We start from the raw sequence: 25,644 nt of genomic DNA on the forward strand, positions 1-25,644 counted from the left end.
TATATATATATATATATATATATATATATATATATATGGCATGTGAAAATTAGTTTTTGTTTGTTTTTTTGTTTTGACCACAGACATGATATTCCAGCATTCTGGAGGTGGAGGCAGGAGCCTGAAGAGTTCAAGCCCAGCCTGAGCTATGTAGTAGGATCCTGACTCAAAAATAAATAAAATAAAGGAAGGAAGACCTGCAAGAAGGGGAAATAAAATCGAGTGTTTGGTCAGGTGATACAAAACTTGAAGTGCGGGTAAGTTTAGGAGATCTATAATACAGTGTGGCAACTGTAGTTTTAGTCCTGAAAATTGTTAGGAAATTTTCACCACAAAAATAAGTATATAAGGCAAAGCCACATAAATCAAGCCATTTTATGACACATAAGTATTTCATAGTACATACATAAAACCCAGAATTTTTTCCAATAACTTTTTGAAACCTAAGTGACATTTTATGTGTATTTGTGGAGTTTCTGGATTTGGGGAACCCTTGTTCAGTCCCTTTTCTGAGTTATGTGAGTGGATTTGCAGAGTTGCATGTACATTAGTTTGTCCACGTATCTGTGTGCATGCATGCTGATGAAGTGTGTAATTGTGGAAATAGCCTTAAATCAATCTTTCCTTCTCTCTGCCATAAGATTTTAAAAAAAAAATTCACTGATTGCTAGGTTTATTATCCCCAAGCTCCTTAGCACACTCCTAGAAGATCAGCCTTTAGGAAGGGAAAGCATTCATTGAAAGGGGTTTATTTAAATGGTTGCTCAGCATTATCCTCAAAGGTGGGACCTGAAGTTGGAGCCCAAGGCTGCTCCTTTTCTATTTCCACAATGCAGAATGAAAAGTGTGAACTCCCAGGGTGTGAACAGCCTTCTTACTGTGTTTCACAGTGACCCAAAGTGTGAATATCCCCACATCTGAGCCCTAGAGCTCTGATAGTTGAGATTCTTGCAAACCTGGAAGAGGCCAGCTTGCAAACTGCTCACTCAGTCTGCTCCCCACACACAAATGTATAGAGGAGAGTGTAGTAAAGTGCCCTTCTAGTGGTGGGAATCCAATAACTACTGAACGGAGACATTACATGCATATCTATTCTGGCTAAAAACAAAACAAAGCAAAACAAAAACTTTTTTAAGACTAAACCTCTGTGTGTTGGGGGTGGGGAGGGGGGTGATATGCACAGGACAGGGACGGTTTGTTGTTTTTTAAAATGCTTTTCTCTTCACTTTTCTATGTCTCAGCAAGGAGCTTGGGTCTCTGCAACCAGTTAGGAGCCATTAGACACCCCCACCAAAACCTGTCAACCGGTTAGAAAAACTAAATGACTTACTTACAGCCTATTCCCATGTCCCTTCCAGATCTCATGTTTCTCCAAAGGCTCCTCGGCCGATTTCATCCTGTACACACCCACCCACATTCTGGTACACACACAGCCCTGCAGGAGGTACGCTGTGTGGGCTTCACACAGCCTGCAGATGGACAGGTTGGCTCCGTCTAGGGTCGAACTTCAGTCTCAGCCAGCGTTTATGCAGTGGTTAAAGTTCTCAGGAAAGTCCTCAGCCAGGCCTGCTGCCACCTCGCTGGCATACAGATAACCTCTTCCCATCTCTCCAAGGCTTTTCTGGAAGGTGTAACGGGAAAGAGGAAGGAAGCAAATGTCTGCTCCTGGGGGCAGAATCCATCTACGGAAGCCAGGAAGACCCAGAAAAACAGTGATGCCCACCTTTCGTTTCTACTCTGTTCTCCTTTCCCCAATCTCCCACCTTCCTAGCATTTTTGGAAATCCAAAGACTCGTTAAAGGACCCTTCTTTAAAGGGTTTGCCTCTAGATCATCTGCCTGCTTGATCAGCAGAGTGCTCGGGAACAGGGGGGAAAAAGTGTTCTTAAAACTCCACTTAGATCCGGAAGTGCCAAGGGAAATGTTGTAGCCAGTGATAGAATGCTTCAGACTCTGTGACTCCTGAGCTTAGGAGTCTTTCCCTTCATCAGATGAAATGGGGTGATGGTCAGGACTCAGTTGGGCGGAGAGGAGGTAGAGGGTGAGGCCGCCTCACTTCCCAACCCAAAGGCTTACCAGAATGCCAAGCTGCGGGAAGCACTGGCGAAGCCCTTAAGTGAGCATTTCACTTCCACTTTGTTTACCGGGTTAGCCCCCAGGACAATTTATCCCAGAATCTGCTCTGGAAAATGGGCTGGACGCAGAGAAGCTCTGCTAATGAGCCCAGAAGCAGGAAAGCTCCTCCGCTGGGCTTCCTCAAGCACCTGCTCCACCCACATCGGAGGCTAAGACCCGACCCGGAGGAGCGTCAGGACTTGCCCCTGCTTTGCTATTTATAATGAAGCAGAGTGGGGACAACCCGAAAAGATCTAGCCCAGGAGCGGGAACCTCTACAGGCTGCAGCCCGCTGCCTTCTAGAAGTACTCCGGGGGCTACTTTTCAGAATATCCCCTTTAAAAAAACGAAACCAAATCCCAACTCAACAGTGTTGAATCAGCTGCTCACTCTACCTGGCCCGGCCCGACGTGATCTACAGCCCCGATTGCTAACGGTTACCTGGGGACAAATTAAGAAACTGAAAATGCTGAGCTTGAGAAGTCGAATTCCTTACACTATCTGGGGTCGTTAATCACGGAGCAGAAACAGCAAGCAGGAAAGGAGTTGTGTAGGTCTGTGTCTGCAAGGTGTGCGGGTGGCAGGACTCAAAGGTAGAGACAGGTCCTACAGGCTCAGAAGGACACTCAGGCCTGCAGTTGACAGGTTCTCGGAACGAATGGGCTGTCCTGTCCCTCATAAATGAGGAATGTACTCTCAGTTATTAAGAGACCTGTGTAAAGTCAACTCCGACCCGGTGGCCACAGAGAATCCGGTCTGCACTCTCAGCGGAAGGTGGTTCATTTCTCACCCGAGATGGTGATAAGAATAAAGTTTCGGATTCAGCGAGTCCTCTAAGTGTACCTCTAAAAGTTCCTCTAAGAGTGGATTGGGGCTAAGGGTGGTGCACATTGTGGGAAGTCTTGTCCTAGGAACAGTGAAATGTAAAAGATTTGCAGTGTGTGTGTGGGGGGGGGGGGCGTGTGGTGCAGACCAGGAAGTGGTCTAGGATGATGGTAGTGGGGTTGGGGGCTAGTATCGTGACAATTGCAACCTAGCGGAGGAAACCTGGGCCTTGGGATCAGTTGCCTAGCCAGGGTCTTCCCTGGCTGTCGGGTTAGCCTCAGGGGCCAGCCGCAGACTATGACCTTTTGCCCCTTTTGGTCCCAAGAGTCCAGACATCCACCTCCTTCCACCGAAGTTCTTGATGACATGAATCCAGCTTCCTGACCTCGTGTCAGTAGGTAGTGAGACTGTGCCTCAGTCTGTGTGCGGGGGACAGCAGAGGGCTTCCAGTCACAACCCTCAGAAGACGTGTATTGAGCAAAAAGGCTTGCCTTGGTCATCTCCTCTCAGCAGCCCTATAGCTGCGGGGACAATTTGTTTATGGTGACGCTCCAAAGACAATGGAAAGTTCCCGAGTTTTCCTGGACGTGGTGCTCAGGAGGCGGGGCTGGGACCCGCTGACGGCGGTTTCTCCGGCCCCGTCCCCCCTCCCCTGCCCCTCAGCCACCGGGCAGCAGAAGGAGGCAGGCACCCAGCCTACTTCTGCCCCTCGGCCGGCCGGAGGACCTGTGGCTGCCTGGCCCACCACCCCTGCACCTGCCTGGCTGAGGTGAGATGCCCGGCATGGTGAGGGTGGTGCTCACCCGCCAGCGCCCAGCTGCTGGGCTGCCAGGGGTCGATGGCCTCCAGTGACGGGCGGGAGAAGGGACAGCAGCGGCGGGTGGATGCACCACTGGAGTGGGAAAGCAAGAAGGTTTAGGTGACGCCGATAAGCTCTGAAACTTAGGACTAGTCAACGAAGTTGTAGAGACTGTTTTCCTCACTGAGAAAGGAGAGTAATAACATGGTACTGTCCCCTCCCTCCCAAAAGGACGACAAGTCTCTCTGGTCTAAGGAAAGATCTAGTGGGAGGTTGAGGAGTTATGAATTCCTGGACACGAACGATAGGGAGCACTTTCGGTTGTTTTAATATACCCTATTTTAGTGGGAGGGGGGAAGTACCCAACTCTGAAATTTAAAACATCAGAAGCGGCCACCCAGGAAGTCCATTCAGATCAAGCGCACTGGGACCGAGATCGCTCCTCCGGTCTTTCTCGGAAAGGACACAGCGTGCGCTATCAGCGAAACAAGGTCTAGCCCGTGGCTCTCTTGCGGGCGGGGCCCCAAGGTCGCTAGGAGCTCGGTGGGGATGTAGCGGTCCTAGCGCACGGGATTGCTCGGAGGCAGGTCTTGCTCCGAGCCTTGCCTGGAGGCAGGTCTGCCGGAAGCGCGCGCGGTAAAGAATCCTCTTCTGTGCCCTTGGTCCTCGGTCCCCAGATAATTTCCCTAGCAAAATCGGGAGGTGACTAACTTCTCCCGGACCCTCAGTACGATTTGCGGCCAGCTTATTCGGTCGCCCAAACTCCCTAATCCTGCGAAGTGCCTGAGCTCCCCGCGAGGCCTCTAACTCTGGCGACCCGGCTACCTGCTCTCCCTGCGTGTGGCTTTCGGGTTGAGAATGGAAGGTACTACCCGGGGGTCCCAGGGAAGTCTGGCCTCGCCCGCCCATCAGTACCGCGTTGTCAGTCGACCAGAAGACTGGGTCACGTGGAAACAAAACGCTAAGGAGAGTCCGGTAACCCTCAGCCCGGAACTGACCCGGGTGGTCCGAATAGCGTGAATCCTAACCTGGTTCTCCCTAGTCCCTCGGGCGCAGCATTTGGCCGAGCTTCGGGAAGCTGACTGGAACCCCTGACAGCTAGATCGGCCCCCGCTTGGCGACCCCCGGGTTTTCGACTATTTATTGGAGTATTTGGTTAACTCGACAGTCTCGGATCAGCCAGCCCTCTTCCTCTCCCTCACCACGCCCCCTGCGCCCTCAGTGTCCCAGGGACCTGCAGGAGCCTCGGGGCTCTGAGCTTAGATGCAAAAGCGCCGGGAGTCCCGACGACTCTTAGAGTGCCCAGAACCAGAGCGGAGAATGGCTTCTCTTTCGCGCAACCCACGAAGTCAGAAGGGAAGAGAATTTAAATACTAAGGCCCAAATTCGCTGAACCGAACACTTTGAAGTCGGGCAACCATGACCGCTTACCACCCCCCTACACGCACACACACACACACACACACACACACACTCACACCACACACACACACACACACACACTCCCAGATGCACCAGAAACAGACACTTTGATCCCTCAAAGCAGCAATTTATATTTCTTTAATTTTTTTTTCTGTTAAAAAATGATTGGACTGGGGGAAAATAATGTAATTCCGCGGGTGCAGATCCGAGAAGAGCTTCCAGGCCCAGGCCGTTTACTGAGGGTCCAGGGCACCAGGCACATCTGTTCACCCGGGTTTGCCTGCCGTGCATTCCTCCTTGCGAGTGAATTTTGATTCTCCGCTCCAGGAGAACCGGTGGAGTGATTGACCCTCAGGCAGGAAGCTAGGCTCTATTTGTCTTTGACCGTGACATTCGGGGAGAGAAGGTGTGGAGGGGTGGCGTGAGGAACTTGAGGAAAGGCTAAAGCTGAATTGGAAGAGAGCTGAGGGACAGAGTTCAGAGCACTTCTCTCCTTGGAGGGGAGGGTTAGGGCACGGGTTACGGAGGTCCATCTCCAGCGAGCTCTCATCCAATTCCATTGCTGCCAAGAGCTTGCTGAGAATTAGACCAACGTGAAACCTTTCTCCACACTTTACTTAATAACCGCAAATTGGATTCAAGATTGGAAGGGGGGGGGCAGACATGTAAAACAACAGACGCTCACTACTGATTTCTCTCCAACACTTCTCACTACCCTCCACCCCCTTCAAGCGAAGCTCAGGGGCTCTCTATTTTCTGCTAGGCCAAATTGGCAAAACCTGGTTTCGTGGCGCCCATTTCCCAGAGACCCTCAATCCCTCTGTCTTTCTCTTCTGTTCTCCCCACCGCCGTCTCCTTCTGTCCAGAGATGCAGCACATCAGTGCTTGAAGGAGAGCAAGAGGTCCGCCTTACCAGTCATTCAGTAGGCTCACAGTGCAGTCTAGCAAGGTCACAGCAGGAGTCTGACAGCGCTAATAACCCTAGGTGGAGCACTTTCGGCTGCCTTGGGGCACCACTGCTTTGCCATAGCTGACATTTTGACATTTGTTGCTTTCCACAAGCACTCTTGCAGGACTCCTAGTCCCTTGGGACAGATAGACTCACCCTAAATTTCTATTATGCCCAGCTTCTCGGTGGGGGTTGGGGGAGGGAAGTAGGTGAAGGTTGAAAACATGTGTTTTATGCTGGGCTGGGATCATACCCCCAAACGCATTTATTTTTCTTTCTTTTACTTTGTTAATTTTCCTTTTTTTATTTCCTTTTTATTGTTCTCCATTAAGTTCTTCTGTCTCTTTAATGTTCCCCTAGCTTTTATTTTCTCAAGCCTTCCTTATTCCTAAAAGCCCACAGCTCACCTTCTTCAGGTTGCCTTTGAGGGAGCTGCTAATGACCCTGCTTACTCACATGCTATGGTGTACTTGGACAGAATTCACAAGGGGCACCGGGGAAAGCCAGCAAAGCGAATTTGAGGGTTTTAATGTCCTCTGGAGTCCAGGAGAGGCTCTCCCAGGACACACTTTTTCTTGTCTCAGGAGATATGTGGGAGCTGGGCTTACCATGATACAGTGGCACATTGAAATGCAAGCAAATTTGATGAAGAGGCAAATAGAATTACCAGGCAGTAAGGGAGCAGGTGCAAAGGTAGGGTGGGTGAGATAACATCTGCTGAGGTGAGGAGATCTCCCTTCAGGAGCAAACCAGGATGCCACAGGGTCAAGGGTCAGCACCAAGCTCACCCCTGGGACAGCATTACTTTGCCTTGACAAGAAGTGATGTTTTAATCACTTGGAACAAAACTGGTCCTCCAGTGAAACAGGATTTTCAGTCAAGGGGAGAAATATATATCTTATATATATATTTCATATATATATATATATAGTCTCCCAACAAGTGAGGCTGCCAACATTCTCCCAAGAAACACGAGGTGGGAGACGGGGAGAGGGAGTCTCTCTCTTCTTGCATTTTGCTCTCTTCTCTCTTCTCTGGACAGCACAGGCAAAAGCTGGTTGCCACTGAGTACAGGCTGTCCCTGGGACCGGCTTTGTTTCACTGGCAGCTTCCCCCACCCTTGCTGGAGGCTAGAGGTGGAAGGAGAACTAAGCTCTGAAAGGGATGGAGGCCAGCAGTACTTGGATGCTGCAACGTGGCCAAATAATCAACTAGGGAAGTATCACTATCCAGAGACCAGGAAGAGACTGCTGCATCCTTGAGGATGCTCCTGCCCAAATGGGTTACCCAGGTTGATCCTGCTTTACAAGAGTCCATTTGGCAATCAGACCATCAGACCTCTGCCTTTCTCCTGCTTTTCACTAAACCACCTCCCCTGCCTTCATCAAAGTTTTTTCTTTATTCTTGAGACCAACAACAGAGGGTTTTTCTCTCTGGGTCTTCCCTCCCATACCAAATCTGACTTCCTGAGGCTTCAGATACTCAAATATAAATGGTTGGTACTCACAAGAGCAACCAGACTTGCTCTTCATTGGCATTTTAAGTGGATCTAGGTTGTAGACAAGACAAAATACACCATGGTTTTTCCAGTTCAATCCCATGTATCAGGGCCAGGGTCAGTGAGCAAGGGGAGAGCTCTGGTAGTACTGAAGGCTCCTCCAAAGGCGGAGGCACCTCTTTGGTGACCATGGAGTTTCAAAGGTGGCCCTCAAGCTGCATGAGCACATCTGTCCTCAAGAAGTAGCCCCTCTGGCAGTATAGCCTGTCTGCTGGGGGTGAGGTACAGCCCTCCACACTTCTGAGATGGACAGATTCTTCAGGCTGAGGTAGAGCCTGAGAAGAGTTCTGATTGCTGATTCTGATTCCCCAAAGGTTGCTTATTAGTGGATTTGGGTGGGTGGGAGGCAGGGAATAGTTGTTCTGAGATTGGGTCACTGAAGGGTTACTGCTATGGAAATGAGACTTTGCTCAAGCCCCAGGCCCCAGCTACTGAGTTGCCTGGAGTCCAAGAAGCCAAAAGCAAGCTTTCCAGCATGATCTTACTTGACTGAGCCCAGCCTGAGATTGACTGCCTTGGGTTACCTTTCTGGAAGAAACCGTGGGTACTTGCACAATGACATCCACTTAGCCTAGCACCTGGCTGCACCTCCCATTGGGAAAAGATGCAAAGTGAGCGCCTGCCTCTTCGCCCCATGTTAAAATAGATGCCCTGCTGAAACTGGGAAGGGCTCCCATGTGTATTTATAACTGGGAGGACGTTCTTCATCCTGTTATAAGACAATTTCATTGGTGCCTCCCAATTTCCAGCAACTTTACTTGGGTCTCTTACAGGCAGAGAGAACCTAGGTGTGCAAGCTGCTTATGTAACACGTGCAAGAAGAGAGGCTGAGGGTGTATGGGGTTAAGAATTCTGGCTCTGGAGTGGCATTACCTGCACTAAAAGCTGTGTGATCCTTGCCAAGTTACATAACTCCTTTTCAATTCACAGTTTCCCCGTGTATAAAATGTGGCTGGTAATACCAGTTCTTGGCTCACAGAAGTCAAAGTGGGTGGAGTGAGTTGGTCCATGCTAAGCACTTAGCACAGGACCCCGAAAGGCTTAATAAGCTTTAGTTCTTTATTATAAGTGATGCAGACCAGAAAGAAGAGATGGGGATGAGAGTGGGTGGAGAGAGAAAGGCTGTGGAGCTGCACTTCTTCCTTTCGATGGCTTTCCTGGAAGCTGTGGTCTATGCATAACCTTGCTTTTTCTTGTTTTCTGGGTGTGTCAGAACTTTCCAATAGTGAAAACGCCAGGAATACTGATGATAGACTGCAATATGGTTCTGGCCCCCACCAGTGCCACCAATCCTTGCTTCAAAGAGTCATCAGTCTCCCTTATCACTTGGTATGGCAGACACCGTTGAGAATTAGTAATATGAATTCGTTTATGTTCCACTTGGAGAAGGCCTTTGTCTGCCTGGATCAGTTGGTTGTCTATATGAAGTCCTTGGGAAGAACGTGAATTAAGTGTAAAGTACCCGGTTAGAGATAGACTACCTTCCTCACTCCTGATGCTTTGGGCCAGAGAGCAAAGCCTCATGGGATGCCATCATTGATGGAATGGTTTGCCCTTTCCCCAGCAGCAGGCCCACAATGGCAATGATGCCTCTCCATATATACCTACATATGTGTTTCTACTCGGAAAGGCTGTCCAGGCTATAAAAGAAAATATCAACCATTTTGAAGGCTCATTTTTTTCTGGGTGGACATCCAGACTGCTGGTGGTAGTAATCTATCCATTTTTGCATTGCCAAGGATGTTATACATACCATACTAGAGTGTTGGGTTCCTTCCCACCTTCTTTAATTTGATCTCGAGGCCACAAAGTAGTCCACAGATTTGAGACAAAAATCAAAGCTCTCCCCGTGACTTAGTTCACACCTTAAGTAGCTCCTGCAACTCCACCTGATTTCAAAAGCAATATAAGTGGAAGTCTAGTAGTGCTGGCCTCACTGACCTTGACAGGCAAGATGATCTAACCATCCAGCAGTACAGTTGTCCACTATGGAGAATTTTTGTCCACTCCTGAATGATAGCTCTTCCTCCACTGGCAGGGGAAGGGGGAAAGTTCTCAAGGGCGTTAAGAATTCACCAGCCAGCCTCTATGGGTGATTGTCTCTAGGAGTAGACTCCCACAGTTCCACAGAGGACTTTTTGCTCCTAGGTGGCTATTTTATTGATGACAAATGAAATCCAACCACTTCTGGCAAGGTGGAGGGCAGGGGCATCAATACTCAACATGTTAATACCTCCAAGTGTTTGTTTACATTTAGCTGCTGATCTTTGAGCTCCAACAAGTTTTAATACTAAATGTCTTAGCTGTGCCCCTGGCTTGCTGCATTTCTGACCATCTCACCCTCACCCCAAATACCTGGAACACCATCTTTATATCTCAAATTTGCTATAGAGTTAGGCTGCCAAACCCGGTATTTCTTTACCTGTTCATCCAATAAGCTTTCAGATGGTTCACCCTCTTCATATAAAGGAACAAACAAGAAAACAAAAACAACAAACAACAAACAAACAAAAAACATAAAGGGAGCTGTTTGACCAAGCACCTGCGAAACTACCAGGAAGGAGGTGAAGTTACATTTAGGAGGTAAACCTAGAAGAGCCTGGAGTCCTGGGACCAGAAAGAACACCCAAAGAACTTTCTGCATCAGTGTGTGGCTCCTGGATTCGGCTTTTCTGGCTTCAGGCCTGCTGGCTCAAGCCAGAATCCCAAGGCATGTGATTGAAAGCAAGCAAAGCTTTGCTGCTCTCAGCTGGAGCTCCAGCTTCTCCTCCTTCTGCTTCCCAGTCCTTGGTGGGGTTCTTGGAGCTTTGCCAAAAGCCAGAGTCTTCCCTAGGCAACTGGTGACTCCCGTAAGGAGTGAGCCCCGGAGGCAGAATGCTGGGCTCACTTCTTCCTTTTGTCAACTGGCTCTGACCATTTGAACATGAAGGTGTCTCACAGAGGTGAAGGAGAAGGGGTTAAAAGACAACGCATGGATTAACCTTCAGATCAGGGAGAGCTTGTGGCTGGGGTTTGGGTAAAGAGACGCCAAAGGCAGATTGGCCTCTGTAGACTCTGGGAGCAAAGGAGTGTGAGGTCAGGACGCTTCCCAGTATGTCTGCGCGTGATGTTATCTACTCTACCAAAGAGCTATATCCGTGCCTATGTTTAAGTCTAGAAAGGCATGTGGGTGGATACAGGGATGTATATGGTGCAAACAAGGATTTGTGTGGCGAGACAGCTTCACACGCCAGCATATGGCAGCTCCTGATGTGTACACATTTAATTTGGGGTGCACACTGCCCCAAATTTGGGGCCTCAGTGGTCCCCTCCACTTTGGCATTGTCTGTGTTCTCCTGTAGACAAGCAACCCTACCTAGCCTGCCTGGGAATCCTCAGGCAGGTTCCTCCTTCTCAGTCAGGAGCTTTGCACAGGATGGAAGTTCCGCTTCCTGCGAAGCCCAAGGAAGGCGCAAACCCGGCTGCCGGGTAGCTCCAACCGTGGAGGGATAGAGGAGCTGAGCCTGAGGGAACAGGATTTCCTCGCCTCTTGGGCGCGGCCGCAGCGGGCAGGGCCACACAAGGCCCCCTTTGTGGAGGGACTGAGCTCCTGAGCAGACCCAAGTCCCGGGAACAATAGAGCAATGTTGCGGCCCTCCTGCCCGGCCTGCCGGGCCACACTGCGGCGGCGGCCGAAGGCGAGGAAACCGGGTGGCGCTTTTTTATAGTCACAAATATAAAATCGGGGCTTCCCCCCCTTTCGCTCGCCTCTTGCCCCAACGCCGATAGAAAGCAGATAAATTTATGAAGGGCGAGCTAAGAGAATAATTACGGGGTGAAGGCCGTTAAATTTTATTTCAAGTCCCAAAGGCAAAACCTGCGATTTTATTGCAAACATCTGGAAGGACCGAGAGGTGGGCACGCTGCTGGGTTAAAATAAAAATAGACGATTTTTATTTCGCGAAAACAAAAAAACATCATTAAAGACCTTTTGCCCCCATGGACTTTTATTTTTAAAAATTGTGTGTTGTGGGGGGTGGGTGGGGGGACTCTCAGGATAGCCAAGGACTCAAGGCAGTGTCTTAGCTGTGGACCAAAGCCAGCCCAGGCGATTGGAGGTGCTCGCTACAGGAGAAAGCCCAGGCTGCCTTGAGCTTGGCTTCTCACACTGTACTCTTCTCCCTCCCGCTGCACCTTAGGGCTCCGGGCCATTTATTCTGTCCCATTCTGTGCTTTCCTGTTGCTTTGGGGTGCCAGTTTGAAAGCAGAAGTGAAAAGAGGTAAACATGGGCTGCAGATTTCCAGAAGATTTTATCTCAGCCAGAATAGGTTTGCTGGGCTTCTGCCCCCTTAGTATATATTCTTAGCTGCAAATCATTTAGATCTCTGCACTCTGGAGAAGGGAAACTGAGGTCCTAGCCTGTTAATCGACTTGCCCAAGGTCACACAGTTTGGGGTTGAAGTGGGTCCGATCTCCAGGCATACCTTACCTTAGAGTCTCCATGATTTTTTCCCACCCCATAGTCGCCTCATAATATTTTACACCTCCCCTGATGGCCAAGTTCATTACAATCCCCTTGCCCGCACAGAATGTCCTTCCCACGTGTTTAGGGGAAGCCTAACTTGTCCTGCTGGCCAGTTGTTCTTAACTTTGTTTTCAATTACTCACTCAAAATTCCCCGAAATCAAAGCCGGCTGGTGGGTCACCTCAGCACCGAAGCATTAGTAGAGAGCCGTTTAAGGTGGTATTTAGTGTGCTGTAACAGGAGGAAGAGAGGAGAGCGATTTAAGGTGGTATTTAGTGTGCTGTAACAAGAGGAAGAGAAATGTGCTCCGAGAATGTGCGTGGGGGCGGGGCGCTCCATTTCTGGGGATGCCCGGTTTTTCTTTATGATTCTTGTCCTGTTGCTGCTGAGCTCTGGTTTTACCTTTGAAATTTCGGTGGCTGGGCTGGGTCAGTTTGAGGAGAGCAGTCTCTGTGGTGCCCTTTCCTTCCTGGTGTCCCTTGTCAAGGCTAGGCCTAGAGCTCATTTCCACATACGTCCCTTCTGCTGTTCAGTGACTCCTAGGGAAGCTCCTCTGGCTTTTCAGGGTTTAACACCTTTTCTTCTTTCTTGCACTCAAGCAGGAGCTGGGCTAGTCCCTCTGGCTTGGTTTTGGGCCTGAAATAGACCTGAGGTGGAATTACAGCCTGCTGAATCTGCTCAGGTCACAAGGTGGAGCCTGCAGCTGGGATGCCTGGAGAATGCCTAGATACCAGCTCAAAACTGGGGGCCCGTTCTTATCCCTAAAGGTTAAAAGAGAAAGAAACTAAGGCAACAAAAAAAGGTTTTCGAAGCCCTTTGAACAATCAATAGAAGAAAAACACGCAGCAGCCCATGTCCAAATTAGTTAACCCCACAACTCCCTCTCCTCTCCTGTTGACTCTTCAGTGTGTATCCAAGCCAAGCATATCAAACCACCTTGTTTAATTTCCCCCCACATTCCCCTCATCAACCTGATTTTTACACTAAGGAGTGCACACCCCTAAGGGGGTAGATTAGATTAAATCCAGTGGGGACACAGAATGTGATAGACTCTCCCGGTTACTTCGGGGAGAAACGTCAGTTTTCTCATTGGTTCCAAATCTGCTTGTCTTCACTTTTATGGGATTGGTTTTTGTGGCTTCATTTGCGACTCTAGAATGTAAGTGAATATAGGATAGGGTTGTTGTGGCTTGAAGAGGAGGCACAGTGACTACTGAGCATAAGCTATGGAGTGGGGTGTAGATTCGTACCTTGAAGGCACTGATGCTACTTCTTTGTTTCTGGGACATTTTTCCCCCTGTGGCTTGCCATATGGGTGGGCTCATGCTGTTGGACCTACATTTGGATTGATGAATGATTAAAGGACCTCTTTAAATTTTTTAAAATTGCATTTATGCGGGCTCTGTGAGTGTGCCCACACATGTGTACTCACACATGCACATGCCACGGTGCACACAGGGAGGTCAGAGGACAACATTGCAGAAGTTGGCACTCTCCTCTCACCCTGGAGGCCGCAGGGATCAAACACAGGTTGTTGGGCCTGGTGATGGCCAGCACCCTAATGACTGAGTCAGCTCATCACTCCAAGGCCTCTTTTTGGCCCAAGGTAGTGGGAGGGGGCCATGTGAGTTCACAGAGGGTATCTGCCCTGTATGGTATAACCATTTCTCAGTCCAAGCCAGGCCTTTCAAAGAATAGAAAGAGGCTTTCAAAGAGAGATGGGGGGACAGTGGAGTGGAGGAAAGAGCTGGGAAAGTCCAGAAGGTGACACATGGCTTTCACACTAAGCCTGATCTAGGCTGGCTCCTAGCCATAGGGTTCTGAGAGGCACCATGAGGGGTTCTGAGAGGCCCTATGAGACCAGAAGCCTAGAGCAAGGCATAGGCTGCTGGGGAAGGGATGCACAGGACTCCTGGCTTGCCTTATCTCTGGTCACTTTCAGCCACAGTTCCTGCAAGAAATGCTGGTTGGTAAGGGCACCTTGACCCTGCTTCTCAGAATCTGCAGGGACAACCACAGGAGGCCTGGCTTTCCAGACTTGGTAAATTCTTCTCCTGGCTGCCTGCAGACGGACTTCCAAGCCAGAGAGGAAGACTCCAGGAAGGTCCTGGAGCACAGGACTGATGGAAACACACCCACCAGGGCCTTCTGTATTTGCTTTGTGCTCTTGTCCAGGCTTGCTCTTGTCCAGGCTGGAGCACAACTCGAGGGAAATTCAAAAAAATGAACTTTAAGCTTACCTCTCAAAAGGCCAATGCACATCACATTCACCACGTGGTTGTGGCATGCAGCAGCAGCAGCATGGGCTCTCAGTGATAACAGCAGGAACTAAATTTCCTTGGTCCTTGTGGCAGGCGGGAGAGTGTGGCCTTTTAGAAGTGACACAGCCTTCCTTCACTTCTTGCCTCAGTAAGTGGTTCTTCGGAGCTACTCACAAGCCCTTCATCTAAACTTAAATCTTCAGACCTTTCTCAGTGCCTGGCTAGACTCTTTTTGCTGGGTCTCCCAGTGCAGTGCTAAGCTTTCAGCCTTTTCCACAGTCATAGCCCCAGGACTGAACTGTTTTGACCAGTACTTTGGAATGGGAAAATGAGGCTTTTAGGCCTCTGCCCCCGAAATATGAGACTTTTATTTATTTGTTTGTTTATTTATTTATTTGCCTGGCAGGACTCCGAGCTTGCTCATTATAAGTCTGTGTTGGGGGTAGGGGGTAGGGTGGGGTTATGCCATTCGTAATAACTTGTGAAGCAGTGGACAGTGAGTGGTGGGGAATGCTGTATTTTAAGTTCCTTGGCTATCTGTGGTGAATGAACTGTCCTGAAAGATTTAAGGTGGGGGAGGGATGCGCGAAGGTAGATAGGAAGAGATGAGAGCCAAGTTCTGGAGCTGAGGGGGATTTTGAAAGGCTTCTTTCTCAGCCATCAAAATTCTTAGCTGCTCTCTTCCGGTACCCGCTATGAGTTCTCTGGAATAAGAGCCCGGAATAGGCGAAGCGCAGCTCAGAGTGTGCTGCGCTAGGAAAGTTACTATTTGTGTGGTGCGGGCCCAGTCCTGCAGTGTAAGCTTGCAGAACCCGCGGTAAACTCAGCGCACCAAGCTGGTCTCTTACGCCTCAGCGGCCCTTCTCCTCCCTTCGTCAGGTAGAGCAGGAAGGAGGGTAAAGTCTTGAAATGGTCGCTTCTAAGACTTAGGATGGCAACAGGACTTTTTTGTTTGTTTCGTTTTGCCGGAACTAGGACCGCTCAGAAAATATTGATCTGGAACAGAGTAGGAACCTGTGTGGACCAATTTGGGCAGATCTCAAAACCCCTGGGGGGCAATGGTGCCGTGATCAGAAACCTACTCTGCCTTTTTGTTGGGGAGGGGGTCAGCTTAGCATTTTGTCACAGCGCCCACTTTCCAGATTTGCAGCTAAGTTGACCACGAGTAGCCAGGTCTACGGGAGGGGACGCAGAGAATTCGGAAGGAAAACGCACAGATTTGTAATCTGGATTTGTAGTTTAGTCGAGTCGATAAAGGCCAAGGTCAGAGCTTGACTTTCAGCTGTTCCGACTGCCCTCCTCCCCCAGAGAAACCGGTCCGGCACCGGGAAGCCAGGGGTTAAAGCTGGCGGGGAAGCATCCCCGGGATAGCCAGCGCTCAGCCTTGGCCCCAGCCTCAGTCTCTCCCTCCTGCTCATTGGCGGGAGCTCTCGAGGTTTCTCTTGTTCCCTTCTTGCCATTGGTTGGGGGCTGGCTTTCCCTCCTCTCTGTCTTTTTCTTCCTCCCCCTCCCTTCTCCCTCACCCCTCGGACAGGAGCTCACTGCCTACCCCCTGTTCCTCGGGAAGGGAGGAATTCAGGGGGGAAAAAGTTTCCCAGAAGTTTGGATCAGGGGAAGGACGGGAAGACCGAGAGGGGAAGGGGGGAGAGGGAGGAGAAAAGGGAAACGGGAGGAGAGAGAGGGAGAAAATAAAAAAAAAGAAAGAAAAAGAAAAAAGAAAGAAAGATGAAGTCCTGTCTGCAAGGCTTGTGAGCGCCTGCCCGGGTGGGTGGGAAACTGGACTCAGCGCCCATGCAGCGAGCGGGCGGCGTTCCGGGCGCTAGTTCCTAGAGGCTAGGGTAGCTGGGGGCACCGGTCTGATCCGGCAGTCGAGGGCGGGGGAGGACACCGAGGGAGGGCGCAGATCACCCGCGGAGCCTCCGCCCCAGCTTCGGCCGCCGCGCCGCCGCCTCTTTAGGGCCCGGCCGGGCAGGCGCTCGGAGCGTGCGGCCGCGGGGCTGCCAGCTCAGTAGAGCGCGGGCGAGAGGGGACCCGGGTGCGGGCGGCTAAAATGAGTGAAAGGAGAAGATCTGCAGTCGCCCTGAGCTCCCGAGCACATGCCTTCTCCGTTGAAGCCTTGATCGGCTCAAATAAAAAGCGGAAGCTGCGAGACTGGGAGGAGAAGGGGCTGGACCTGTCCATGGAGGCGCTGAGTCCCGCAGGCCCACTCGGAGACACAGACGACCCGGCGACACACGGCCTGGAGCCCCACCCGGGTGAGTGTGTGGGGTCGGACGACGGGAGGCGGGTGGACGAGGAAACACCAAATGATATCCCCGCGTGTGGAGAGAGGCCCTGCCCGCTGACTCCCTGCCTCGCTCCGACGTGGGTTTCTTTTTCTTGGCATAAATGCCTTGAGCCTCCCTAAATTCGCCGGAACCAATTTGGGGGGCTGGCCCGAGCCTTGCATTTTAATCGCCAATTTCAAGCAGGCCTGCTTGCGTTCATTCCGTTCTCTTGTAGCAGAGAGCAAGCAGCATTTTGAGGCGCCCACTCTGCAGGGCTGCGGGGGCCCTTGGGTTCCGAAGAACGCAAAGACCCTGGGGAAAGAGCCCAGTAGATTTGAGACCTGCTTTTAAGAGCTCCCGAGCGCTGGCTGGTGAAGCCCATGCTGCCGCCATGGGAAATGCTCCGTTTTTCTCACTTAGTTTCTGTCCCAACTAAGCTTAGATGGTGGAGTATAACTGTATTTCTGCCCCCACTGAAGACATATTAGACACTGTATCCTGAGACTTAGGTCTTTATTCAGTGCTCACATCTCTGTATTTGGGTGGGTGGGTGTTTCAATTAATTTGTCTTGGATCTATCCATATTATACACATATAATAGGCACATAATACCTAAAACTCAAGGCGGATGTCAGTGTGTGTATTTTAACAGAACTCTGGGAGGGGGAAAACAACCTCACATTTGTATTAAGTGCCAAGATTTCAGCAGTGCGAAGCAGCCTGGGGGAACAGCTGTTGTCAGAAGCCTGTAAGCTTGCGCACACAAACACAACTTGGGTTAGCCGCTTGAGAGTATTTTCAGCAAATAGCATATTCAGTCCAGAATTCTAAAGCCGTGCAGGAGGTGTCCCTGCGTACCAGCTAGGATCCAGGAGTAGACCCCAGGTCCTATGACTTGGGAGAGGGGGTAGAGTCGGCAGTCGCCCACACAGGGATAGGAGCAGCCACAAGGCTCAAGAGCTTGGGGATCCTGGCCTAAAAGCTGGCCAAAGCCCGAAGAGAGACAGCTGTCGCTTACATTTTCTCCTTCGGCACTGACAGTTCGGTTTCCACGCTCCCGAGGCTAATAATAACGCGATTAGCCAGAGACCCGCGGAGACAGCGTTTTATGAATTCTCCGTGTTCTTGCGGCCCGTTACGGAATTTCGGTTTAGTGCTGGGGAATTATTTTTATTAGTCGATGAAAAGAAAATTAAAAGGAGATTTATTTCGTCCATCCACGACTTTCTCTGTTTGGGAGAGAGGGCAGGTCCACTCGGACTGCTGCGTGGCCAACACAGGATGCAACGCATGGCTAATGTGCATCTCTGCTTTTGCGAGAGCCCGGTTCCTCTCTGAATGTATCTGTTGTGAGAATTTCGCTAAGGCAGCGTATAGTTAGTGGAATGTCTTGCAGGCCTTCTGACAACTTTCGATTTGGGAGTCACTTTTATTTTATTTCCCTGACAGAGGAGAAGGGAGAAATTACTCGGCTTAGCAAGACTGATGTCTTGTCAAAGGTGCTTTTCTCTGGGGGAGGATCTAGGTTGCTGGGAGTGTGTCTAGGGTCTTATGTTCAAAAGGGCCAGCATGTGGGGTCAAAAGCACGGACATAGTTCACAGCTTTCCCCTTCTGCTCTCCTTCTCAGCCGGAAGTGAGGGGAGCAAGGAGAGGGGATCTGGAAAAGAGACTATTCCAGACCCAGACACATGAACGTGTGGGGAGCCAGTCTCCAGAATTTTGTTTAGTAGTCAGTCATTCCTGCCTGGCAAAAATGCGCGGGGAGACGCACTCTAGAGCTAACGATTCACTTGGTCTGCCCCACTATTTTATCACTTGTTTTTAAAAAGGCACGGGATACACCGGGGTTAGAAAACAGTGAAGTGTATTTATGGGCAAGGTTTCAGGAGCAGGAATCCCAAACTAAGAGCACCAAGCGCCCCAGCATGGCCTTGGGCAGACAGGGCCCTCGGTTGGAACTCTGGCTTCAAGGGTTTCTTCTTCTCTGAACTTGGGATGAGAAACCATCCTTCAGGAAAAGGGGCCCCTTGGTGTGGAGATGTGCTGAGCCCTGCTGTCAGAGCTGCCCACTCTGGACCCAACTGTAGAAATCGTGAGCAGAAATTGGGGGCACTGTAGCCTTCCCCTCCTCTGAGCCCGGCAAGGGCCACCTTTAGAGACATGCAGAGGAATTGTTTAGGCGACCTACCCTGTCCAGAGCAGGGTCTTTCCCCTACTGGGTTTCACAATTATTCTTTTCTCTGTTAGGGCGGGAGAGGTTGCTGTGTTGGTCGCTAGTCTTAGGCAAAGGGAGAAAATAAATACAAAATAAAACCAAAACTGCCCCGGGCCTGGGGCATGATTAAATACGCATCAGGCCAAAGTAGCTATGTATGTTGTTCTCACCATCTTCTCTTTGACCGAGCCTGAAACCAACAGGACCCTAAGACAGCCCGGAGCCCACCTTGAACTGGAAAAGTTGAACTGTAAAGCAAACTTTAATTCGGAGGGTCGCCGACCGACCGTTTGCTCTTTCACAACTCGGATTTTCTTTTGTGTCCGGGCCTGGACAAAATTGGCTTTAGTTGGCGCCTGAGCACCCAAAGCCTGGGGCGCCAATATGTAGCAGTGGGGGGACCAGCCCGCCAAGGCCTCCACTGGGGCAGGCAACTCACTGGTCAGGGGACACGATATTTATTTTAAAAACTTCCACCGAAGGCTTGTAGCCTCCCAGATCTCTAGGCCTGCGGGGCTTCGGTACACTCTTGCCTTGTTCTCCGGTTGGCACTAGCTCCCTCACACCCTGTCTTTTGGAGAAGCCTCTAGGACTTAGAGGCCACCAACAGGAGGGAGTCTCAAAGCCCTGGCCTCTGGCTAAGCTCAACCGAAGAAACTTTTCACCTAGGATGGGCTGAACAGCTGCTATGGCTGCGGCCTTGAAAATGTATTTCGGGCGCGCGGCGGCGCCCTCTGCGCTCGCTGGGACCCATCCGACGCTCCACTGGCCTTCCTTCCCCCCACGTCTGGCCCGGACATTTCCCGCCCGAATCTTCAGCGGCGTGCGGCTAAGGCCCGGTCTCCTGCGGAGCGAAATAATTCAAACCTTCTGGGAAGGAATTTCTCCTTTTCCAGCCTTCAGGCCCAAGGCCTTGCGGCCAGCCCGGGTTCTACCGGCCTAAGGAGGTGGCATCCCTCGCGGGTGGGCAGGTACAAGCAGGCCCACTCAAGCACACTCGGGCGGGCAGACACTCCGGGCACACGTAGATAAGCAGAACTTCTTAACCTTTTCGTTTGCATCCACGCGCTCAAACCCCCGTGAAACGAGACAGGAGAGAAGCCCCAAGCGGAAACTTCCGCTGCCCTTAGAGTATTTTATTTTTGTTCCTAGTTCCCTTCGAGTTACCACCGAGACCAACCGGTCACATGAATTAGTCTCCTAGTGTACTGTTTGTTGGCTCAGAACAAAACTGAGACTTCCATCCCGACGGTACCCACCCCATTCCCAACAGGGAAATGGAAAGGGAGGAAGTGACTGTGCACTGACGTTTAAGAAAAAGATAGAGGGATGAGCTGGATGTCAGCGGAGAGAATATTAATGTCAAGCACCAGCCAAGACCCAACCCAGGTTCAGATGGCCGGGGTAAGGTGGGCAGAACCCTAAGGAGCTGCTGAGGGTCTGACTGGAGTAGAGGCCTGCGCAGGGGACTGTAACTCCTCCGTGCTGCGCTGGCTGTTCTCGCTGCTCCTGACACACAAGCGGGCATCCAGGGTGCGGCCCCGCACCAGACGAGGAGTTAAGCGGGCCTGAAAGTTTGCGGGTCAAAACGGCCTTCCTCGGAGGCTGCCGCTTTGGTAAGTGATCTTTTGTGAAGAAGCAAAGGAGAAGGTAAGGACCGAATCTGTCATTGGTTGGAGAGGATAATTGTTCACTGGAGAACGAGGGCGAAGAGTGTTTTTTTTTTTTTTTTTTTTCCGAATGCGGGTCAGACAGTGACTAAGGCCAGCGTCTGTGGATGCACCGGGCTTGGAGAGCGCGTCCGGTTATTCGCTCCTACGCAATAGGCATTGTTTTTGGGGACGCTATGTTAAATCCCAGCGGTGGGAGAAGTCATCGGAAAAAGCAGAGTAATCCTAACTCAGTCCATCTCAAAGAAATAACAATAGTGAAGTGCTAGGCAGCCGCGAGGCCGGAGAATGGGGAAATTTAGATGGCCAGAGTTTCCTGTGACTGGCAGCCAAATGGATCTTGCTGTGGTTAATTCCTTAGTAGTTACCCCCATCCTCAAGCTTCCCAAACTAGTCCGCTAGGCTCAGGGCTGACCAACTGATCTGCACAACACAGCCACTACACCACCGCCACCGGATTCGGAAGAGTCGGCCAAACACCTCTAGCCTACAGCCCACAGGGCATCTCAGACCCCGCTCCCCGCCCAGTGCAAACCTAATGACGGACAAAGACTTCCCTATGCAAATCCGCGCACAAGCTAGGGCCTTTGAAACTCTGAATTCAGTTTTCCCTGGATTCTCCATCGCCGGGTTTCTTACGGTTCTCGTCGAACAATGCTTTGGAGTTTACAGCTAGTCACTTTGGGTTTACTGATTTGGTAGATGAAATTCTCAGAAAGAAAAGTGCATAGATAGGGTGACGTTTTTTGCAAGGAGGGAGGAATTAAATTTTTCGGGGTGGAACTCAGGCAGAAACTATGCTGACATAGACCCCATGACGACGTTTTTCTTACACCCCGTGCATCCTCATATCAATAACCCCCAAAGCTGTAAAATTTTAATTATGAAAGAAAATTGTTGGTATAAAATATCTTTAATAAATATAGCCTGTGTGGAGCGAGTGAAGAAGGAGCTGAAGCGCCCAATCTGAGGGGTCAACCCGACGAAACTCAGTGTTAGAGAGGTGTGTTCCCTGCTTCTCCGTACAGTTTCTTTGCACGTGGCCACAAACCTAACGGAAGCGCACCCCTCATCTTTAATCGCACCCATAGAACTAGACAAAGGCAGAGGGAAAGGCAAAGCAAACGCAAGCCAGTACAGAAGACCTAACTGCTGTTTGCTCCAGCCCACCCTGTGACATTCATGGCTTTCATTAACACGCTCGAATATTCCAGATCTACCACAGCAAGACTATTAGCAAAAAACAAACAAACAAAACAAAAAACAAAAATCACAGTATTAACAGGAGAGGTAAATTCTTTGGCGATTTTAACCATGGACCCCAGTAGAGCGCGGTTCTGATATTTAGAACAAATGGAGTTACTTTAAAAATATGTGTATGTCACTTTTCTTTCTCCAACTTGGAAATACAGAAATCCATCTGATGAGTGCCCTGGAAGTATAGCTGATTCTTTTTTTTTTTAACTTTCAAAAGCCAAACCAATTCAATAGATATTATTGAAACCACTCTCCCGTCTAAGGCTTAAGTTTAGACTTTTTGCAAAAGAAGGGCAAGCCAGGGAACTGTTGACTGTGGAATGAATCTCTTTGCCCCCTCTCAGGCACGGGGCTTTATTTTGATTCTGCCTTTTCTGGTTTCTAGTAAGCCTGGAATTTTATATGCACATGACTGAGATACTCCCCGGCTCTGCACTGGGAACGGCAATTAGCAAATTTATAAATCAGGTCTGTTTACACTTCTTTGGGGAAAGATAATCATTAGTTAATTTAAGTGAGGCCCTTGCTCCAAGCATCCGGGTGGAAAATGAGACTTGGTGGGGGAGGACCTGCTGTGAAATGGAAGAGGTGCGGAATTTAAGCAACTGGAGAGGACTAATCAACATTTATTCAGCACCATTAATGGCCTCACTTAGAGGCTGGGTGTTTTGTTGAGTACAAACTGCTAAGCAGCTTTTGATATCAGAAGTGAAAACAGGCAATCTCTACATGGACTCTGTGTTTAAAACAAATGAACAAACAAACTACTATCCAGCTTTGCCCTTTTATAAAGGTGTAAAAAAAGTACAAGTTTATGCATATGAATACCACAGCACCCTGTGAACTCTGTGACCACAATAAACCTCAGACCCATCCCTGAATGGTGGGATATTGATAATATTTTAGGGAAAAAAGCTTCTCTCTCCCTCCACCCCCATGCACACGTGTGTGTGTGTGTGTGTGTGTGTGTGTGTGTGTGTGTGTGTGTGTATGTGCATGTGTGTGGGTATAGCCAGTTTAACAGATTGGAAACACAACATTTGGGAAAGAAAAGTTTTATCTATATTTTAAATTCTAGAGAATTTGAGACTTGAAACTTCTAGATACTGAGTGTTTTCATTTATTTCTTAGACCCACCCAACGATTTTGAACAAATTCGAAGAGAAATATCAGAAAATGAAATTGTATAAATGTGATTAAAAACAACACCAGCCACCAACAGCAAGTTTTCTTCCTCAGTCATTTAATTGTGTGAATATGCCTTTTCTTCATTTGTATGGACAGAATGTTACTTTCAGTTCTCAAGAATAATTTCAACTCCCTACCCAAGTAGGAAGCAAATGGAATAAGAGAAGTCTGGATAATAATTATACTTTATTGAGTTGAGATAAGCATTGCAAATTGGGAAAATTAATTAAAAAAACTCATGAAACACATGTAGAAATGTATCCCCTAGTTGTCTTCTACTTCTTTTCTTTCTTCTTCTTCTTCTTCTTCTTCTTCTTCTTCTTCTTCTTCTTCTCTCTCTCTCTCTCTCTCCCCCTCTCTCCCTCCCTCTCTCCCTCCCTTCCTCTTTCTCCCTTCCTTTCTTTCTACATAGTTGTCAAGGCTTAGCTGAGATGGTGCAGAAAACTGCCACATACTTTATAGGATGAGACCTTAAGAAAACAAGCAAGCAAGCGAACAAACTCCTGGATATATCAGCATGGGGATGTTCGCCTTTCATCCCAGTAATCCGGAGGCAGAGGCAGTCAGACCTACCTGAGTTCAAGGCCAGTGTGGTCTTTATATATTCTGGGCCGGCCGGGGCTACATAGTGAGACATTGTCTCAACTAAACAAATACAACAAAACAAAGAAACAAAAACTTGAAAATAAACCCATCCTCAGAGGTCCTTATGCTAGTGGGAGCCTGGGAGCATCAGTATACTTCTAACCAAATGGACAACTTTCCTGAATCCGGTAGCTGCGGCTTTCCCTGCTATTCCTTGTCCCCCTAGCATAAGGATAAGGCCTCACCTAGAGGTTTGGGGACAGTTAATCTTGCCTCTTGAACTTCACTTCACGGCCCCAGCCTCCCCACCACAGGGAAAACGGCGGTTTTTCGAGCCTCTTGAGAAATTTCAGCTGATATTTCACCAGGGAAGGAACTGGATTGGATCCTTCCCTGTGAACCCGTGTCTGCGGCAGTTCGGGTGACCTTCACAAGTGTGCAGTGGCCGCATCGGTCACACTGGGCTAGCCGATCACGCCTCGGTGGTGCTGAGGGTTGAGGATCGCAGGGTCCTCTGCACAGCTCTGGGACCGGTGCACTCTGCTGCGGTGCGCGGGCCTGCGGGGCCCGGGGCTGCAGGCGCCGGAGGTCGGGAGTCGAGGGTCGGTCGGGTGAGGGGGAGCAGCTCTGAGCCTTTGAAACTGTGGAGTCCAGAATCTCCAGTGATGGGCCTTGCGCGTTGTCTCTCTAATTACATACGGGAGAAGTGAGAGGGCTCTTGGGAAAAGCCATCCCTCAAAACAATCAGACCCCTCCCCAAACAACGAAGGAGAAACAACGGAACCCAAAGATCTTACACCTCGCGCCCTGAGGGGAATTTGAGTTTTGCTTTCATCAGGCTGAACAAATTTCCGAGGAATCAAACTGACTTCAAACATTAGCAATTAGAAACCAAGAGTCCCTCGGCCTGAAGAACTTTTAATCCTTAACCATTTCCAAATGGGTGATTCTAGGGTCAGTAAATATTGTAGCCAGTCTCTTAAAAAGGAAGAAAATCATACTGTGGGTTATGTTGCCTACGATAGGTAGATTCTTTTCTGAACCCTGCGTTGCGCCTCCCTCCACCCACTGCGCACAGAGGGGCGGGAAAATGACTGTCCTTCAGCTGTTCTTGGGAAGACTGTGAACACAGAAGTAGTGACTTTCTTAAAAGAGAACTTACTCAACTTTACAAAGCAGGCTGAGAAGTGACTACTAGAAATCACCAAATCAGTAGGAAGGGCTCAGCCTTAGTGGGTAAAAGGAAATCCTGCCTTAGGCAAACCTTGGCCTGGACCTAAGCCTGGCGTTAGGTAGCTTGGGTGTGTCCTAAAAACGTAACTGGTCTTCTCGGTGGGAAGGGGCAAAGCATTTTGGGTCGATGACTGTGTACACAGCCATGCTTTCCCCGAATTCAACATTTTTCAACTCAGAAGCTTGGTCAGTCGTTTGATTTGTTGTTGTTGCTGTTGTTAATAGTGTAGCCCAGAAGGGTTGTATCTAGAGTACATTTAGAGAGAGAGAAAAGGTTTAGTTTGAAATTTAGAGGTTTAGAGAAGGTATATGTCAGAGTAATATGGCTCCAAGACAAAGGGACCAGAAGGTTCAGAATCCAAAGTAAGGATGCTGTCTGTGATTCTTTTCAAAGACTTTACGACAAAGCCTTACTTACTTAAACACAGTCTCCATATTCCATTCTATGTCCCTGTATTACGGTAGGAAGAGGGTGGGACTCATTTAAAGCAGGGGGCTTAAATTCTAGCTCTGGCTTTGGTATTAATGTGGAAATAGGGATATAAAAGCAGACATATTAATGTTGAAAGAAAGTTTTAAAGTTGTTTCATAGCGGCTAGTGAGGCCTCGATTTCTGGCTTGTGAGATGAGAGGGCCAGTTTCAAATGAAACATGAAGCCCCTTTAGCTACAAGATTCCACTGCCCCTATTAGCTTTTGTTTTGAAAATATTAACACTTTCTCCTAATGCACCTTGGCCAATACTTGACCCACCCTTTACATCATTGGAATGAGGGAAATTTTACTGCATTTGTGG

General features: G+C 49.4%; 1 protein-coding gene across 1 annotated transcript in view; it reads left to right on the forward strand.

Moving 5' to 3' along the window:
• The first annotated feature begins 16,483 nt into the window (after nucleotides 1-16,483).
• The window catches only part of Tbx15 (T-box transcription factor 15), a 105,901-nt gene continuing 96,740 nt past the window's right edge, over nucleotides 16,484-25,644 (forward strand). The window contains exon 1 of the mRNA XM_059264918.1: nucleotides 16,484-16,688. Within this exon, the coding sequence (XP_059120901.1) occupies nucleotides 16,484-16,688 (205 nt within the window). The remainder of the gene's footprint in view (nucleotides 16,689-25,644) is intronic.

Source organism: Peromyscus eremicus, chromosome 6, assembly GCF_949786415.1.
Source record: "Peromyscus eremicus chromosome 6, PerEre_H2_v1, whole genome shotgun sequence".
NCBI classification, from domain to species: domain Eukaryota; kingdom Metazoa; phylum Chordata; class Mammalia; order Rodentia; family Cricetidae; genus Peromyscus; species Peromyscus eremicus.